We start from the raw sequence: 18013 nt of genomic DNA on the forward strand, positions 1-18013 counted from the left end.
AAAATCTGATCCTTTTAAATCTTATTTAATTGTGTGATTGTGGTTCAAAACCTCTCCGGACACCTGCTCCTTCTACTGGGCGAGGAGGACCTTGCTGCAAATTTAATATTGAGTGCTTGAGGTTGCAAGCCCTCTGTTGGCTCCCCCAAAACCTCCTCCAGTTCTGACTGCACTTTCCCTCCCACCTCCTGATTTACACATATCTCATCCATGGTCCTACAAAGTCATGAGCCATGTTCTCTGTGAGATTTTCCATCCATGAGCGGAGTGAGTTTTGCCTTGTGCACCAATATTGAGGCCTGTGTGCTTGTTTGGATGTGTGCCACTGTGGCACGCATCAGTGGTGCTGATCCCTGAGAGATTCTCTCAGAGCAGACACATCGTCCTTTCTGGGATTCCTAGCCCTACTCCAAGGCAGCACCCCCCACCTCGTGGGGAGAAGGTGATACCCGCCCCTCGTTGGGAGCCCAGCTCCCAGGGAAGTCTGTGTGCAGGGCAGGGGCTGTCCCAGGCTGCTCCCCACAGGGCTGTCCGCAAGTCCCACCTGGGGCAGAGAGAAGTTACTGCCAGTGCCCAGGGTTTGCAGGGAGTGGAGTCCTGGGGCAGTGACATGTGGGGAATTTGATGGGGGGAGCTGGCAGTGGGCTGAAAAGGGCTGGGGACCCTGAGATCCAGAGGGCAGTGATGGGGCAAGAGGGGAGACAGGGATGCAGAGGGCCCCTGGCCCCAGGAGCAGCTGCACTGTAGCCCGGCTCTAGCCCTAGCAGCTTCCCCATCACGTGGCTCGCTCTGAGAAGATCTGGGCAGCCACCATGTAGCCCTGGTGAAGGGCTGAAGCTGGGGCCAGGGTTTCATGGTGGCTGCCTGGCTACTCCTGGGACAGGGCTGCAGCTGGGGCCGAGGTACCAAAAATAGCACCATGGCCTCTGCCCCAGGAGCAGCTACATGGCAGCTCCAGCCCCATCTCTGGTAGCTGCTATATGGCCCCATCTGCCCCTGGGAGTCTTGTGTGGCAGGGCTGGAACTGGGATCATGGTGCACCTGCTCCTGGGGCCGGTGCCACGGTACTATTTTTAGTACCATGTCCCCAGTTCCATGAGCAGCTGCACTGTGGCCCTGGTCCCAGTTGCTCCTGGAATGTGTGTGGTGGCAGGCAGCCCCATGTGCTGGGGTTGGAGCCGGGGCTGTGGTGCAGCTGCTCCTGGGGCTGGGGACGCAGTACTAAAAATAGCACCACAGGACCAGCTTCACCATGACCCCAGCTCCAGTCCCAGCACACGGGGCAGCCTCCCACTAAGGGGCCCACCCCGGGAACAGCTGGGCAGCCACCATGCAGCCCTTGCCCTCAAATCTTCCACCAAGGTGAGTGCTGCTACTTAGCTCTTCAGAGGTGGGTGGGAATAGAATTCTTTGTGCGCACCCATGCAGGTGTTCACCCTAGAGAAAACTTAGGTCATGAGGCCTCCTTGTTAACCTTTTCCTGGCACTGACCCAGAGGACCATCCATACCAGGAAGTAAATGCTGTGCTTTGTGATTGTGGGGCCTATTTCCAGTCTCTTCTGCAGTCACATATCTAGGCACAGTTCCTCTGAGCCATGTCCACTGGCACCCTGGATGCCTTCAAGGAGCAGTGAGCATTGCCCAGGGTTCTCTGCTTAGTGTTCAAAATAAAAGGAAGTACTTCTTCACACAATGCACAGTCAACCTGTGGAACTTCCTGCAAGAGGATGTTTTGAAGGTCAGCATTGTAACAAAGTTCAGAAAAGAGCTAGATAAATTTATGGAGGATAGATCCATCAAATGTTTGTCAGAAACTGGGAAATAGCAAGGGGATATATCACTTGATGATCATCTCTTCTGTTCATTCCCTCTGAGGTACCTGCCATAGGCCACTGTCAAAAGACAAGATACTGGGGCAGGTGGACCTTTGGTCTGACCCAGTATGGCCATTCCTGTGTGCCCCCTCTGGATTCCTGATTTGGAATCTATAATGTCTGGTTAAAAACATTTCGGAGCCTGTACTTCTTTAATCTGTCTATCAAATAGAAATATATCAGCCAAATTTGTTATGCATAAATGGTAATATTTATTGAATGCCATAATAAATAATTTTGTAAAACCCTCTGAGCAAACACTCTGAGCAAACACTCCCATTCACTCTTTCCAAAAACATCTTTTTTAAAAAATCCATTCTCGTAATCTTTTTTAAAACTGTTGAAATTGTTATGTTCCAAATTACAATGGTTCTGGAGGGCCGATTTAAACATTGCTGCAGCGCTCATACAGTTCTGTGTTATTTCCTCCTTTTATTAGACCTGCTCAAGTATGGCAGTTAACTACAGTCTTGGGTAGGGGGCTATACAGAATGCACAAGGAGAATGTGCAAAATATATAACTCTGTAGCAGTGAGTCCTCAGCATGATTTTTGCCTACGGAGAGCGAAGACATCCTAATTACTATGACTGTGATTGTTCCTGGCCTTGGCTAGGGTGCTCAAGATGAGAAGGTTCTGCATTCCTGGTTAGCCATGCTATTGCAAGGACATTCAAATCTTAAACACTCAGTACTCTGAATATATTTTAAATTGTGAGCTGTGCATGCAATGATGAGACTGAGAAGATAAAATGTGGATGACTGACGCACACTCAGTGACTTCTTTCAGTGCTGCCTTCCTGGGCATCTCTTTCTTTAATTTGCTTAGCTTCTTTGCATTTTACTGGGTAATGCTTTTATTGACTATCCCATTCTGCCTGGCTGATGGCAGCCTGTCACCGGAAGAGCTGTGTGGCTTTATGTGTATTGCAGTGAGTCTTGCAGAAAGCAGGAAACTAATTATAAAGCAAGGGTCACTGCAATACAGGTGCAACTCTAAAGTTGCTCTTACTAGCTGACTTCACCCAGAGTGATGGCAGCAAAAGTAGTCCATTCCAAAATCAAATTATGTTTTTTTAAACAATATGGAAAGCTGCTCAGTGAAGGATAATGTAGACAAGAGGCCAGTTAACCCAGTAGGTAGTACGTGGTTTAAAACTTAAAATTTCCTTCTTCTTTAGAAAGTCTCAGAGGGGTAGCCATATTAGTCTGTAACTTTAAAAACAATGTATCGTCCTGTGGCACCTTAGAGACTAACTAAAGTATTTAGGATCATGAGCTTTTATGGGTAAAACTCACTTCACCAGATGAGTTCAAATGAAAATAACAGAATCCAAAATATATATAACAGCAAAAGCAGTTACCTGTCAGCTGTAGGACCCAAGTTAATGAAGCTAATTAAGTGGGTTGGATGTGTTCTGTTCATAGCTTTTGATGTGAAAATGTGAATATCAAAGGCAGGGAAAATTGGCTTTGTAGTGTGTTAACCAGTTAATATATTTATTCAAGTCCAGATTGACAGTCTCAAATTTGTAAATGAATTCCAGTTTGGAATTTTACTGGAGTCTCTGTTAATTGGGTAGTGAAATTCCTTTGTAGGAGAATGGCTACTTTTAAATACATGATGGAGTGCTCAGGTACATTAAAATGTTCCCCTACAGGTTTATGAATGCTACCATTACCGATGTCTGATTTGTGTCCATTTATCCTTTGTCATAGAAATTGTCCAGTTTCGCCAATATACATAGCAGAAGGTCACTGCTTGCACTTGACAGTATATATCCCAAAAGAGGACATACAGTTATATGAGCCCATAATGTTGTGGCTTATGTGTTTAGGTCTGGTGATGGTATCATTTGCATAAATATGTGGACTGAGTTTTGTTGCAGGGGTATGTGATCTGAGGTGTGGTGTGTGACTGCTGAAAGATATTTGCTTCTGGTTGGGGGGCTGTCTGTAGGTGAGAACTGGCCTGTCTCCCAAAGTCAGTAAGAGTGAGGGATTGTTTTCCAGGATAGCTGTAGATTGTTGATGATGTGCTGTAGGGGTTTAAGCTTAGAGCTGTAGATGATGACCAGTGCTGTTATTTTCCTTTTTTGGGACTATCTTGAAGCAGGTGACTTCTGGGTACTTGTCTGGCTCTGTTAATCTGTTACCTCACTTCCTCAGGTGGGTATTTAAGTTTTAAGAATGCTTGATAAAGATCTTGAAGGTGTTTGTGTCTGTCTGTGGGATTGGAGCAAATCCAGTTGAGGCGGGGAGATGCTTCAGCTTAACGGGTGAGGCTTACTGGTTAAACCTTCACATCCCCACTGTGCAGCACTCTAAAATCCTACAACATTCACAGTGGTGCTAAGTCAGAACCAAGCTCTTACAGAGATGGGGGCAGGACTTACTCCTGACACGAACAACTTTTCTTGTGGAGCATGAGCAACTGCCCTGCAAGAAGATGATCAGACTATCCGATGATGTAAGACATAAAATGGAGAGTTCCAAGGAAGCTCTAATGGCTCAGTCAGGCACTCCTTGCATACCCAATACTCCAATAACATTAGTGACACCACTGGGAACTGGGTTTGTGCCTCTGTGCACAAACCCTAGAACCAGCTGCTCTGTAAATGGCAGTGAGATCTCCCTTTGCATATATACCCCATGACCACAGCAGCAAATTGGACCTCATGCTGTGACAAGATATCTATACTGTGCAAGTGGATGTTCTCATAATTCTGTAACAGCAACAGCAAAACTTGAATTTTTTTCAACTCGAGAGTTTTATATCTATCTTGTGGTATTTATTTTGATAAACTCATTTTATGGAATCCACACATTTTAATTGTTTGATAGTTTATCAAATTCTGCACTGATGGCATGAAAGAAGGAAAGCTGGAGGCTTTGGCAGCAGGAAAGGGAATAGTTGGGGCTTTTGGTCCATGGGCAGGAGTAGCTTTTTCCGCTTCTTTTTTCAGAAGAGGCTTTTCCGACATTTGGCCCATCTACACTGGGCCAAACGTCAGAAAAAAACCCACCTTTTTCAGAATATCCCTTCTTTCTTGTAAAATGAGGTTTACAGGGATGCCAAAAAAGCACATCTGCTCTTCCAAAAACAATTTCGGAAGAGCAGATGGGTTCCCTGGATGTGGCAGAGTTTTCTGGGTTACCTCAGGTGTCTGTGAAAAACTCTGTAGTGTAGACATAGCCTAGGACATGACTGAGTCACTTACCCTCAGAGCACATTTTCATCATGCCTATATCGGCTAGAAATATATGTTGAAAAAATCCTTAGCCTCTGTGCACAAACATGCAGCAAGGGACTAATTCCATAGCCAGTTCTGTGCCCCCACACTTGCAGAATCCAGGGGAGATTGGGCATAGGGTGCCATCCTATTCAATATGGATATATAGTTCAATAGATGTTGAAGGGTCTCAGCACTTTGTATGACCAAGCCCATAACTCATCAATTCAAGGGCAGTTGGCTAGAGTCTCTACCACTAAAAAAAAGAATGAGAAAGAATCCCAAAAATGTTAACTCTCCCACCCCAAATATTAGAAAGTTTATATTTTTCCTTGCAAAAATGAAGTACTGTAATGATATTCTGCTCTCAGAAGACAATTATCTTTTCTTCAATTTGCATCTATTTCAGATGATTCTGGTTTGAAATAATTCAATCACTCTACCCAAGGAAGATATGTTGCAAAATCCCCAAAGTATTTTTTATTTAAAATGTTTACTATCATAAAATTCCAGATTATGAACTGAAGACCATGGATTCACATTCAAACCTCTTTTGTTGAAATATATATACTCAGTCACGAAACATAAAACATGCTGCAATGATACAAATATATTTTTGATACGAAAGTTACAGTACATTTTAAACCATGAAAACAAATTGAGGCACTAGCCTGTACATCAGTTTTGCTCTGCACTGATAGTGAAGCTGATAGGATTGCTTTAAATTAACAAAAAAGTTGTATTTCCTTTTTTTTGTTATTTGGTAAACATATCTTTACAGGTCATATCAAATAATGTGCTTTGTTGTGAAATGTCACTGATTTCGATTCCATAGGGAGTCTTCATTTTAGAACTACAACACACTTACACAACATGTATCGCTGCCACACTATGAAAAATAATCATTTTATTGAATTTACAACTCAACAAAAACCCAACAATTATTAAATAAATAATTATTCCTTACAGTGGGTAGTTTATATTACACTGCATTGGCCATTTAAACAAATGAAGTTTAATAAATACATGGAAATGACTTATTTACGCCTTCGTTCATAATTCTGTGCTGTGTTCTTTTCAGAAGACCCTGAAAAAACCGTATAAGGTGTTGTATAAAGTTAGTAAGCACCAGGAGTCATAAAAAACATAGCAAGTTTCATGTATCACTCTATTTCATTGTGCTGGGCCATTCAGTTCTGAGCAATATGTTAAATATCTGATCCTAACAGATTGAAATCAATGGGAGTTGAAAATATTGTCAATAAGAGTTTCAAGACTGGACCTATAAGCTTTGCAGTTTGTTCATGGAAGCTGTATGCTAGCTCCCTAGTAAGTTCAGTCCCAACCATCATGACGTGTGAGAGGCCATAGGTCACTTCCAGATTGTTGATGAGCTAGGAGGTCTACCCACAACCCATTGAAGATCTCCTGGGATCTGTAACATGGATCTATTTGCATGGAAGCCTGGAGCCCCTGCACTAGCTCTGTATGCTGGATGATCACATTCCTTACAGGATGGTTCTAAATGGTGTCGTGTTACCAGGAATTCCACTGACCACAACCATCCCCAGGAGCCATCTCCAAGGAAGACCTTCTCACTGACGCAAGTGGAAAATGTAAAATACTCCAGATTCACCTCTTCCTGATACTCGCAGGAAGGCTGGCTGACAGAACAATGTATTTTCTCCTCAGAAATATCTGCCTCACAGATATCAACAAACTGTTTGAGAGGTAGACGCTGCTGTGGAACACACACACACACACACACACACACACACACACACACACACACACACACACACACACACACACACACACACAAAATGGGGGGTCCTGCTTTAGCATCTTCTATATTTGGTTTGTTTTTATAAAGGAAAGCACAAACCAACAGGCTCCATTAGGATTCCTTTCCTGCCTTGCCAATTTCTTCACATAGGCTATGTCTAAACTACACCCCTGTTGGCAGAGGGATGTAAATTAAACGTATTGAAAGTGGAAATGAAGCTGGGATTTAAATTCCCTGCACTTCATTTGCATAATGGCAGCCACCGCTTTTTTCGAAACGGGACTTTTTGAAAAAAAAAACGGTAGCTTAGATGGGGCATTTTTGACAGAAATGCCCCATTTCAATAGATCCTGTACTCCTCCAAAAAGGAGTATAGAATCTTTCGAAATGGGGCATTTGTCAAAAATGTCCCGTCTAAACTGCCATTTTTTAAAAAGTGCCGTTTTGAAAAAAGTGGTGGCCGCCATGATGCAAATGAAGCACGGGGTATTTAAATCCCAGCTTCATTTGCACTTTCAATATGTCTAATTTACATCCCTCTGCTGACAGAGGAGTGTAGTTTAGATGTACCCATAATGCTCCACAAAGGTGGGATCTCTCAGCTGTGCAGTCTGCCTCTGTTCTAGAGCTGTGGTTCTCAAACTATGGGGTGAGCCTTTCAAAGGACGTGAGTGAGCTGTGTGTGTATATGCATTTTTAAGAGGTTTTGCTGTCAACCCTGGGTCAGAGGTCCTCAGGATTTAGGGGGCCCTACACAGTACTATTAAACTGGTGCCCCTGTGCCCAATGGCAGCCAGAAGGGATGCCACTTTTTTTAGAGATGTGTTTTTATAATCTGCAGCAACACACTAATGAAATATTTTTAAAACAAATTTTAAACTAAGGTGCTATAGATTAACACAGTAAATTCAGAAACTGACATGAGTTTACAAACTCCTGTTAAACAGCTTAATTACCACTTGAATGGCTCTTTCATGGGTTCTACTGGTAGCTCTAGCTGGCTTTTTCACTTTTAAGATAACTAGATCCTCTCCAGAGGAAGCAGAGGCAATTGGATGGTCATTAAGACCCAATGGTGCCCAAAATCTTCAGGTGCCCTGTGCAACTGTGTATTCTGCTTATGAGTAAGGATGGCTCTGCCCTGCGTGGCTGGGAATTAAGAAGGGCCATGCATATGTGGGAGGCTGGGATAAAAGGAACAGACAAGAGGCTCTGGCTGGACTCGCCTTCTCTCCCCTCTCCCATTTCCCACCAGGATATGTCAGTGCTACCTCCATCAGGTCTAGGGTGGCAGCAGCAGTTCAAAAATAAGTAACCAACCACTAAGTCTGCTGTGAAACGTGATATCACCATCAGCTCTGATGGAAGTATATGTGCTACAGACACAAAGGGGGTCCAATCAAGTAAGTTTGAGAAGCACTGTTCTAGAGGAATCCTTTAAGCAGCCACCAAACCAAAACCACTGCCCCTTCTAAAAGTCTGTTTTTGTGGATTCGCTTTTTTTTTAAAAATCATGTCATGTATTGCTCTGCATCTTTGGCAGAAGACTTGTGTCAAATCCTGGGGGAAAGCTGTCCCCATCTTCTGACATCAGAAATATTCCTGGCCACGCTCAGTAAACCATGCAGATGTGTAATTAAAACATGCAAATGCCCAGCTAATTTTGAGGGACTCCATGCTGCAGATATTGCTAGGCTTGAATTATGACTTGCTCCATCGGACTTAAAGAAAAACAAAGCAAGGGCTTGAATTAAAAATAAATATATTTCAGGGTATCTGATTAAACACTAAAGCAATATTGCTTTCTGCTAAAGAGAGGAGATGTTATTCTTGTATTCTAAACTATACACAAATCATTATCAGCCATGGTGTTAGAATAATTTTTGAAGTGGGCTGCTGAAAACCACTGAAAAAACTAAACTCTGTATATGATGGAAGCCACTCTGAGCCAGGGGATGCTGCCACACCACAAGTTCTAGCAGCCGTTCTCTGTACTGATTACGCCTGCGTTTATGGTTATTTTCAGATTGTTGATTTCAATGAGGCTCTGAGTGAGTGCCTGGTTCTTGCTTTCATGAACTCATGGCAAATCGAAGCATTACATGTTGATTTCAATGAGGCTCTGAGTGAGTGCCTGGTTCTGCTTTCATGAACTCATGGCAAATCTAAGCATTACATATTACATCTGCTTTCCTGAATCAGGAAATGTTGGCTAAATCACTGGGATTATGGTATCATGGGACCTTTAATTTCAATTTTCATACACCAGAAGGAACCTCGGCATAGCTTCCATACAAAGCCTCTCCTAATGCCAGGACTTAGTAACTTTCTGGGAAAAACTGTATTGGTCAAGAAGAGAAACCTAGCACATTTCTAGCATGTAAAGTTACTCCTAAAAGAATATCTTCCTGGGGAACAGGTTTCCTAGTCTTTATAGAAGCAAATAATGTTTCATATTTTTCAACAGGAATGGATTCAAACCTATACTCTCTCTTCCACCCCCCAGAAACTAGAGAGAGGAGTACAAATGCTAAATTCTAAGAAACTAGTTTACTTAACAGGTTGGTATGTTACTATTAGAAAGCCTGAGTGCAGACAGCTTAATTACTGGGAAGTTTAAAAGTAATTAGGACAATTAAACAAGAGTATTTTATACTCACTGCATCTCAAAATTTCATAAGAAGGTAAATTTAATCCCAAAATAAACAGAACCAGATTTATCAACTGGATGCTATTCACTGCTATAATAGCAAATTTTCATATTTATTTTTAAATACATATGTAATAGTTATTACCCTCACAGGCAGAACTATATTGAATTGCTCTTTGTTCAAGGAAAATTTGCAAGACTGGTTAGGGTATAATTCTCTGACTACAGTCTATTTAGAAATAAAATAATTGTTTACAATATGTAGCTATATAATATAAAATACCATGTAGCACTTTGACTTTTACAATTTAACAAAACAACGAGAATTAGTTCAGTAATTTTAAACAGGCTTTAGATCACTTTAAAAATCCTTTTCTGGATAGCTAACACTTTGTGGATAAGGCAAGTTATAGCTAATAGAAGAGTAGAGTTATCCATATGCAATATTCACAACAAAGATGGGAAAGATTAGGGAAAATGCAGATGATATGGTGGAAAGAGGAGGGACATTCCTGGTGAGCACTTGTCTGCAATACTTTAGTTTAAAGTGTTGCTTAACTTGGTTTAATAAAAAAATTAAAAGCTCGGTTGAGGATATTCAACAAATAAAACCTTTTGCATCTGATGAAGTGGTTTTGACCCAGGAAAGCTTATGCCCAAATTAATCTGTTAGGGTACTTCTACACAGCAGTGTTATTTCAGAATAACTGATGGTATTCCAAAATAACACAGTTCGCCTCTACAGTACAAGCCGTTATTTCAACATATTGTTGAAATAATGTTGAGGTGGAGGACTTCTTACTCTGATGCCTGTAACCCTAACTTTACGAGGAGTAATGGAAGTTGGAGGAAAAGTGCTCTTCCTTGGACTTCCTTCTGTGTGGACAGCGCCAAAAGCCAAAATAAGCTATTTAGACTTAAGCTACGTAATTGACGTAGCTCAAGTTGTGTAGCTTATTTCGGATTTAGCCCTCCAGTGTATATGTGCTCTCAGTGTGTAAGGTGCCACAGGGCTCCTTGTTGCTTTTAAAGAAAACCTTAACACTTTTTGGCAAAAGATGGGACCACTTTGGTGGGAGGATTTTATGGCAATAGTCAGGAGTATACAAGATAAAAACAGTTTCCCTTTAAATTTCTGAAAGGGAGTTGGTGCAGGAGGTAGTGCTTCTTCTACCTGAGGGAATCTAGGTCCAAACTCACCACTTAAAATTAATTTGATACTTTTAGCCTGTGAACATTTGCTTATGTCACTAAATAAACTCCAAAATTTAGTGCGTTTTTCCGTCTCTGCTCAGAGGAAGCAGAGAACTGTAATACAGATTCTACAGTAGGAATGTTAAAATTAGTTTATTTTGAAAAACATGGTTACAGGTTCACATGCAGAGGAGGAGGCAGCTCCATGGTTTTAAGCCAGCTCTCCTCATGAAAGGGCTCCTGTGGAGCCACCAGCCTCTCCCAGCTGTTAACCTTCATGGTTATATTCAGCCTTCTTCACTCTGCCTGCACTGCTACACCTTTGTATCAGAGGCAGCATCGTGGGGGGACAGGCTGATTACCCTATCCCCAAGTTCACTGGAGATCCCAATCCACTGTCAGCAGGTCCCTTATCCTGATTTACAAATGCACAAGCCAGCTCTATCCCTGTGTTGGCTATCAGGCCACTCCCAGGGTGGTCAAGATTTGAATCCACCACTCTGTGCTCCCCAGGTGAAGACCCAATCCCCTAGTCCACTCCAGAAACCTGCATGTAATTGTGAAAGTTAACTGATGAGCCCTGGCTCAGCAGTTAATTGTTTACATTACCACATCTAGATTCTACAGGTCATGACTGAGGGCCATAAGCAGAATTCTTTAGGGGAATTTATATAGTGCCTGTTGCCCTGTGCCTGGGTCAAGCTACTGGCCATCCTCCCTCACTTTCATAAAGACTGAAATGACTCTCAGACCACTCTATTTTGATTAAACAATCTGTCATAAAATGTCATCTGTTTATGATTTGTCTCATGTTAAGGCTGCTTCTTCAGTTTATTATCAGAGAATGAAAAAGTTAGTAGAATTAAGAGGTTGTAGTTTTAGTCTTAGTCATTGTTTATACATACCAGAATTTAAAGATCTTTTGCCCATAAGTCCAACAAAGGAGTCTGTTTTATGCCCTGAAAAAATATATTTGGGGGTGTTTTAATACATTTTCAATATGCAGTTTTTTTGAGGTAATGTGTTTTCACGAGAAATACAAGGAAGATGTAGACTCCACAAATATTCTTCCTATTTACTAATGTTTATACCACTTGAAATTTTAGTATAAATGGAGAATGATCATCACCGTCACCTCTCGTAGGATCTGATCCAAAGCCCTATCAGGCCAGAAGGAGCCTTTTCACTGTGGTTAAACAGCGAAACAGATCCCAATTTTGGCTTCATTGTAGTCAATGGTAGAACTTCCAGTGACTTCAATAGAATCATGATCAGCTTGACAGACTTCTCCTTCCTATAATATGGAACTGATGGAGTCATCTGTTCTATGAATTAATTATTTCGCAAAAAATATTTCCTGCTTTCATATAGAACAGAGGACTCTTTGGGTACATCTACACTGCAACACTATTTCGAAACAACTAGCACTGTTCCGAAATAACTTAGTCCGCGTCTACAGGGCAGGCAATTATTTTGAAATAATGTTGAAATACTGTCAAGCTAGAGGACTTCTTACTCCAAGTTCTGTAACTCTCATTACATAAGGATTAAGGGAAGTCGGAGGAAGAGTGCTCTATTTCAAAATAAATGCTGTGTGACGCTCCCTATTTTGAAATAAGATAGGCAATTCACGCTGAGTTAAGCCCTGAAGTGTAGATGCACCATACAGGTCAGTCATGCTGGTTAGTCAAAGCACTGCACAGGAGTAAATACTGAGTACCTACCAATATAGATTGTGGAGCCCTAACACATATCAGGATTTTAAACTTCTCATGAGGCCACATTTTGCCGTGTTTATTCCATTTGTGACCCTGCAAACTCTGAGTCTTGTTAAGAGTTGCAGGATTTAGCCCATTATGTATGCTGCACATGTAGCGATAGCCTGATTTCAAGTAATGAGAGAAGCATTTTGTAAAAGATCTACTTCTACTTTACTATTCTGATTTGAACAAATGTACAAATTTCTCTTTGGAAAGAGTATCAGAGGGGTAGCCGTGTTAGTCTGAATCTGCAAAAGCGGCGAGGAGTCCTGTGGCACCTTATAGACTAATTGAAGTGTTGGAGCATAAGCTTTCGTGGGCAAAGACCCACTTCGTCAGATGCATGTCTATATTATTTGGTAAACCCAGAGCTAGAAAATATTTCTCCCTTCATGCTTGCTTTTAGTGTTTAGTAAGAAACACGCATCTGACGAAGTGGGTCTTTGCCCACGAAAGCTTATGCTCCAACACTTCAGTTAGTCTATAAGGTGCCACAGGACTCCTTGCTGCTCTTTGGAAGGAGTTTCCTTGGTTAACTTATGTTCACAATACAGGATAAATTATTATATTTCAAAGGTCAATTTCTCATCTTCAGAGGAGACATTTTAAGACTATAATTTAACTTCAGCCAGCGGCTATATCTAGTTCTGGCTTGAGCTTTGGATAAGACTTTTTAAAACTTGTTATTCAGACAAATAATCCTAGTGATAAAATCTAGCCATTAGCACAGAACTCTGAGATGCTTATAACCTCTTGGACAGCTAAGATCTCACAAAATGTAATCAATAAATACTTAAAATAAAGCTTTTGGATTTCATCTAAGCATCTTCTGACAGTTCTGGGGAGGGGGGAAGGAATACATCTCAATGTGAATGACATGACTCCTCCCAGGTGACACAGGAATAAAAGAGGCCACACTGAGTCGTGTTGCCAGGTTCTCTAGCTTATGTGATAACTCAGTTATCAGTTAGATATAACTTAGAACATTGATATAATACTTCAAGTGTAAACTTTGGTTTTAGAATCAAGTTCTGGTTTGCTCACTTCTGCCACCTTAATAAATGTATTTTGACCTTGGGAGTCAAACCCTGTGAGTAAGGGTGGCAAAATATAAGCCCCAATAAGGGGCTGTTTAGAGTAGTCACCATGTTCAAGACTATCTCTAGCTATATTATTTGTTAAACCCAGAGCTAGAAAATATTTCTCCTTTCATGCTTGCTTTTAGTGTTTAGTAAGAAACACTAATATTACAGGCTACGGTGACATAATAGAAACCTTAAAATTAGGGTAATTCAGTTTCTTGTTTTATACTTATTTAGATAATTGCTCAGAACAAAATATTTTCCAACTTACTTTTATGAGACATTTGACCATATCCTAGAGGGAGAGAAAACAAAGAAAGTAGTTTTAATAATGATGAAATATAAAAAGGATCTGTGTGTGATGTCCAGCAAGAAAGAGTAAAATATAATTTCTATCTTGTAATCTATATATTCCCAGTTCTAGATAATTAGTTCGATTATTGACTGCCATATCAATCATTGAGATATATTTTATTCATTAATGTTTAATATATTCTGTAATTGTATATTTAAAAACAATTTGCCAAGTATTATAAAGCCTCCATACTTATAATGAAAAGAGGTCTACCATAATGTATCTTGGAGATGGTCTTGAAAATAATCCAGACCAATTTGTACTCAAAGCTGATTGTACCCTTAGGAGCAAAAAGAAGCATGCTTCCACAGCTTTGTATTTGCTTTCTCTTAAGGTATTTAGGATCAGAGTTCATATTGTGTATTTTCCCTGAATGATTATAATCCGCTTGCCCGGACAGAAAAAAAAAAGAACTCGAAACAAATTGTCATTTTAAAACGAGTTGTCAGGCAGCAGTCGAGTTCAAAGACACTACACAAACCGAAATGCCGACCGTGCCTTCCTCAATGGCAAAGACACGCACCCTGTGAATTCGCTTACAAGGCGGGAGGCTAAAGGCCACCGAGGTGCTGCGGTGTGTAACTCAGCGCTCGAGCCCGCAACTAGAACGCAAGCTCACCCGCATCGCGCTTGCCCATTAACCCGTAGAACTGCTGGGGTCTGGGCCTCCTGGCGATTCTCTGCAGGAAGTGCTCAAAGGGCAAGGGCAGCTCCTCCTGAAATGCAGAGGGCAGCGTCAGCATTTTACTCAGCACAGCCCGGGAGATCCGAGCCTGGGACAGCGGCTCCGGAATAGCGACCAGCAAGCCCCACAGCTCCCCGCTTCTGGGTGCCCTACGGGCCTGTGGACCCAAGCACAGCGCCCTGAGGCGGCTGCAGGGCACGGGCAATTGGAAACGAGACGCAGCCAGCCACAGAGCCGGAGAGCTGCTTTCCTTCCCACGGGGGGCTTCAAAGGGTGGGTCACCAAGGGCCGATCAGGGTGGGTCACCTTCCCGCTGCCGCCTCAGTTGCACGGGCCCTTGCCAGGGGGACAGCCACGTGGCTTCGCGTGCGGGCTGCAAGCCATATGCTTTGCAGGGAGCCCTGACTACCGCAGCCCTCAGGCAACCGGTCTCCGCAGCGGAACCGAGACTTGGCAAGAGCGGCGGAGAGCGGGAAGCGGGGGAAGCCCTAGTGGCACTAACTGCAGCGCGCCTGCGGCCACTGCCTGGAGGAAAGGGACACGGCGGAGGGGTCGGGCTGTGCCAGTCTCGTTTCACCCGTGCCGGGCCCCCAGTATCTGGCGCCCCCGTGGAGCGTGGCTGGCGTTGGAGCCAGCAGTTAGCAGGGAGAGAAGCGTGAGCACTTGTGATGGGAGTGTTGCCCTGGCCGGGCAGAGCTTCCGCAAATGAGCCCCCTACTCCGGCCCCGGGACATGGGCGCAGCTCCAGCCGGTGGCGCGTCTAGACACGCCTGCGTTCCAGCGGAATTGCAGAGCCAAGCCCGCTCCAGAGCGATGGGCCCGAGTCTGAACGGCCCGGGAACAAAGTTCCCCGGCTCACTCCCACTAGCCGCAGCTTCCCGGCCCGCGCCTTCCCCGATCTTCGCTTCCCTCTACCCGTCGTAGCTTCCCAGACACAAACCGACTTTGCTAGGAGCGAGCTGGGGCACCTTGTTCTTCCTGAAACCCACCACCCGCCCGGTGCCCGCGCTATTGGGGGAGAGAGAGGGGAGTCGCTGTTCAACCCGGTGCGAAATCGACAGAATGTTGATCGAAGCGTTTTGGGGAGCCACTCAAAGAAAGTAACCCTCTAAATCACCCGAGCCGCCTATTTAGGGGTAACTGCTGGCAACTGCCTAGCAGATCACCTGCCTATATGGGCAGTAGGCACCGGCCGGTCTTCACTAGAAGTGTGGGTCTCTTGTTTATAGATTAGGGGGAAAAAAACAGGCAGAGATCAGCATTCTCCCCCTGACGGGCGCCCGAAGCTCCTGCACTTACTCATACACGCTGCCTGTCGGTCTACTCACGCGCACGAGCTGAGCGTTTCCAGCCTCTCTCTCACCTTGAGTTGGTCGCTGTCGGACCAGTCAGACCAGTAATTCAGATCATCGTTGGCTCCAATTTCTTCTGCAAATACTTGCGCGGAGAAGAGGAAAAGCACTGCCAAAGCGACGAGGATTTTCATCTTCGCCTCTCTCCTCCTGCTGCAAGGCAGTTCCCCTAGTGCGGTGGGTGGCTCTCTGGCCAGGCGCTCGAAGGTGCGGGCGGCTGTAACAAAGAAAAGAAAGGCGTGAGTGCTGCCTACAACTCCTCTCCCGCTCCGCATCTGGCCCGAGAGGAATCGCGCATCACAGGAGCTAAGGAGCGAAGCAATGGGCGGCAGGTGGCCCCGTCACACGCCCGCCTCGCGGCTCCGCACAGAGCAGTGCACGGTTGCAATGGCTAAAGCGGCCGGCGAGTCCAGGGGCTGAGCGCACTTACTGCGCTGGGAAGCGACGCTGCTCTTCGCGGCTCTCTCGGAGCGTGTCTGAACGCACGCCCGAAAGCTCTCCAGCTTATATACCTGGAGATGGGGAGGGCCAAGGAAGCTTCATTTGCCTAACTGTAATTACTCCCTTGTAGTTATGTGAAACACGTGACAGCCCTGCCCCCCACGCACACTGTACTTTGCGATCAATAGTCAATTACCCTGAGTATCCCTTCCTTCCCCGTCCCCTCTGACCCCCCAAAGGAGCCTTGCCTCGGAGGCGACTCCTTTGGTGTCCAGCACACGCTAAATTTCTTGGTTTCCAATGACGCAATGTTGGGCTCCTGCAGCCTTCCCTATCTCCAACCCGCAACTCCTGCCATCAGCACGGAGATGGATTTTGATCCACTGTCCCCTGACACCAAGGATTAGTCATCAAAGCAGAACAAATGACGCATTCCAGGCACTCAAGGCAACTTCATTGCAATATTTCGGACGTCAGGGAAGGTGCACTGAAAATGATCGGAAGGGACCCCCAAGTATTACTACAGGAGAACCGGAGGATCACTTTGAACACTTGAAAATAACGCCCATGCATCGGCATTCTTTAATTAAAGACGTAATTAATTAGGGAGCTGTGCGACTCTTCTGTAAAACATTATTTCAGTATTGATCACATCATGCAAATTCAAGGAAACGAATCCTGGATTCTTGTCATCTTGAATAGTTCAATCTGCATTCATAGATCAGGGGGTCATTGCATTGTCCTCAAATACCTAGTACATTTGCCAGCTCTTTCCATTGATACTTTGAAGAAGAAAATGATGACGCTTTAGTCTGCATTAAGGGCCAGATGCAAAGTCCCGCGAAATCAATGAGAACCTTTCCCTTTACTTCAGTGATAGTTGGATCAGGTCTTTTTACACCTTGGCTACACCAGATATATATTTTTTCTATCACACATCACTTGAAAAAATATTTGCTCTGTTTTTTGTTTCTTTTTCTTGAATGGACCACAGATCTGATAATAGATTGCATGCAACCTCTGAAAAGGATGTCAAATGTGAGGTACCCATGGAAAGATTTGCTGGCAGGTGAAAGCAGTACAATAGACTACAATTCATTTGGGCTACATTTCTTCATTTTCCAGATTCTCCTTCTCTTTTCCGTTTCTCTTGTGGTTATTAAATATGTGGCTTTACAGTAATTTGCCCTGTAGTGTGGGGTGTGATTAATGGTAAGAGATGATTATACCAAGAATAAAACGGCACTGATGGGAAATATAAAACCCTACAAAATACTTTTGCAGGGAGCTTTCACAGCAGCTCTCTTCTTCTCCTCCGCCCCTCTCTCTCTCCTATTGTAACACTGCTTATTTTTGTGCATGTTATGAATATAAATTATCTTACCTTTATGGCTAAACTGTATTTACTCCCTGCAATATTATTCTTAAGAAGGTCTTGTCCGACTCATGGCAATTTAGCCTGTATGCTAAAATGAATTCTGAGACATAATTATATTAAACTCAGGAACATTTATGTCTAGACATTGATATATCCCACTACCAAATCTTCTAATGTAAGGCAGCTGAAGGATAAAGATTTGTGCTCAAACTCTCTGATGGTAC

At 43.5% G+C, this 18013-nt stretch overlaps 1 protein-coding gene across 2 annotated transcripts; it reads right to left on the bottom strand.

Moving 5' to 3' along the window:
- Positions 1-5991: 5991 nt before the first annotated feature.
- TAC1 (tachykinin precursor 1) lies at positions 5992-16516 on the bottom strand. Of its 2 annotated transcripts, XM_006114500.3 has the most exons (6): positions 16401-16516; positions 15982-16187; positions 14553-14649; positions 13850-13873; positions 11642-11695; positions 5992-6193 (listed from the first exon to the last, which is right to left on the bottom strand). In XM_006114500.3, exons 2-6 carry the CDS (start codon positions 16102-16104, stop codon positions 6144-6146), a joined length of 348 nt encoding a protein of 115 aa, XP_006114562.1. In that variant the 5' UTR covers positions 16105-16187; positions 16401-16516; the 3' UTR covers positions 5992-6143. The 2 variants fall into 2 exon arrangements, with proteins under 2 accessions (XP_006114562.1, XP_006114563.1); XM_006114501.3 differs by lacking the exon at positions 11642-11695.
- Positions 16517-18013: the final 1497 nt, after the last annotated feature.

This window comes from Pelodiscus sinensis, chromosome 2, assembly GCF_049634645.1.
Source record: "Pelodiscus sinensis isolate JC-2024 chromosome 2, ASM4963464v1, whole genome shotgun sequence".
Lineage (NCBI taxonomy): Eukaryota > Metazoa > Chordata > Testudines > Trionychidae > Pelodiscus > Pelodiscus sinensis.

Excerpts from the sequence above, each read along its gene's own strand:
- TAC1 (XM_006114500.3), bottom strand. The coding sequence starts at position 16,104 with ATGAAAATCCTCGTCGCTTTGGCAGTGCTTTTCCTCTTCTCCGCGCAA. Across the intron at positions 13,874-14,552 it reads AATGGGCAAGCGCGATGCGG|GATATGGTCAAATGTCTCAT; the intron begins GTGAGCTTGCGT and ends CTCTCCCTCTAG. Across the intron at positions 11,696-13,849 it reads TGGTCAAATGTCTCATAAAA|GGCATAAAACAGACTCCTTT; the intron begins GTAAGTTGGAAA and ends ATATTTTTTCAG.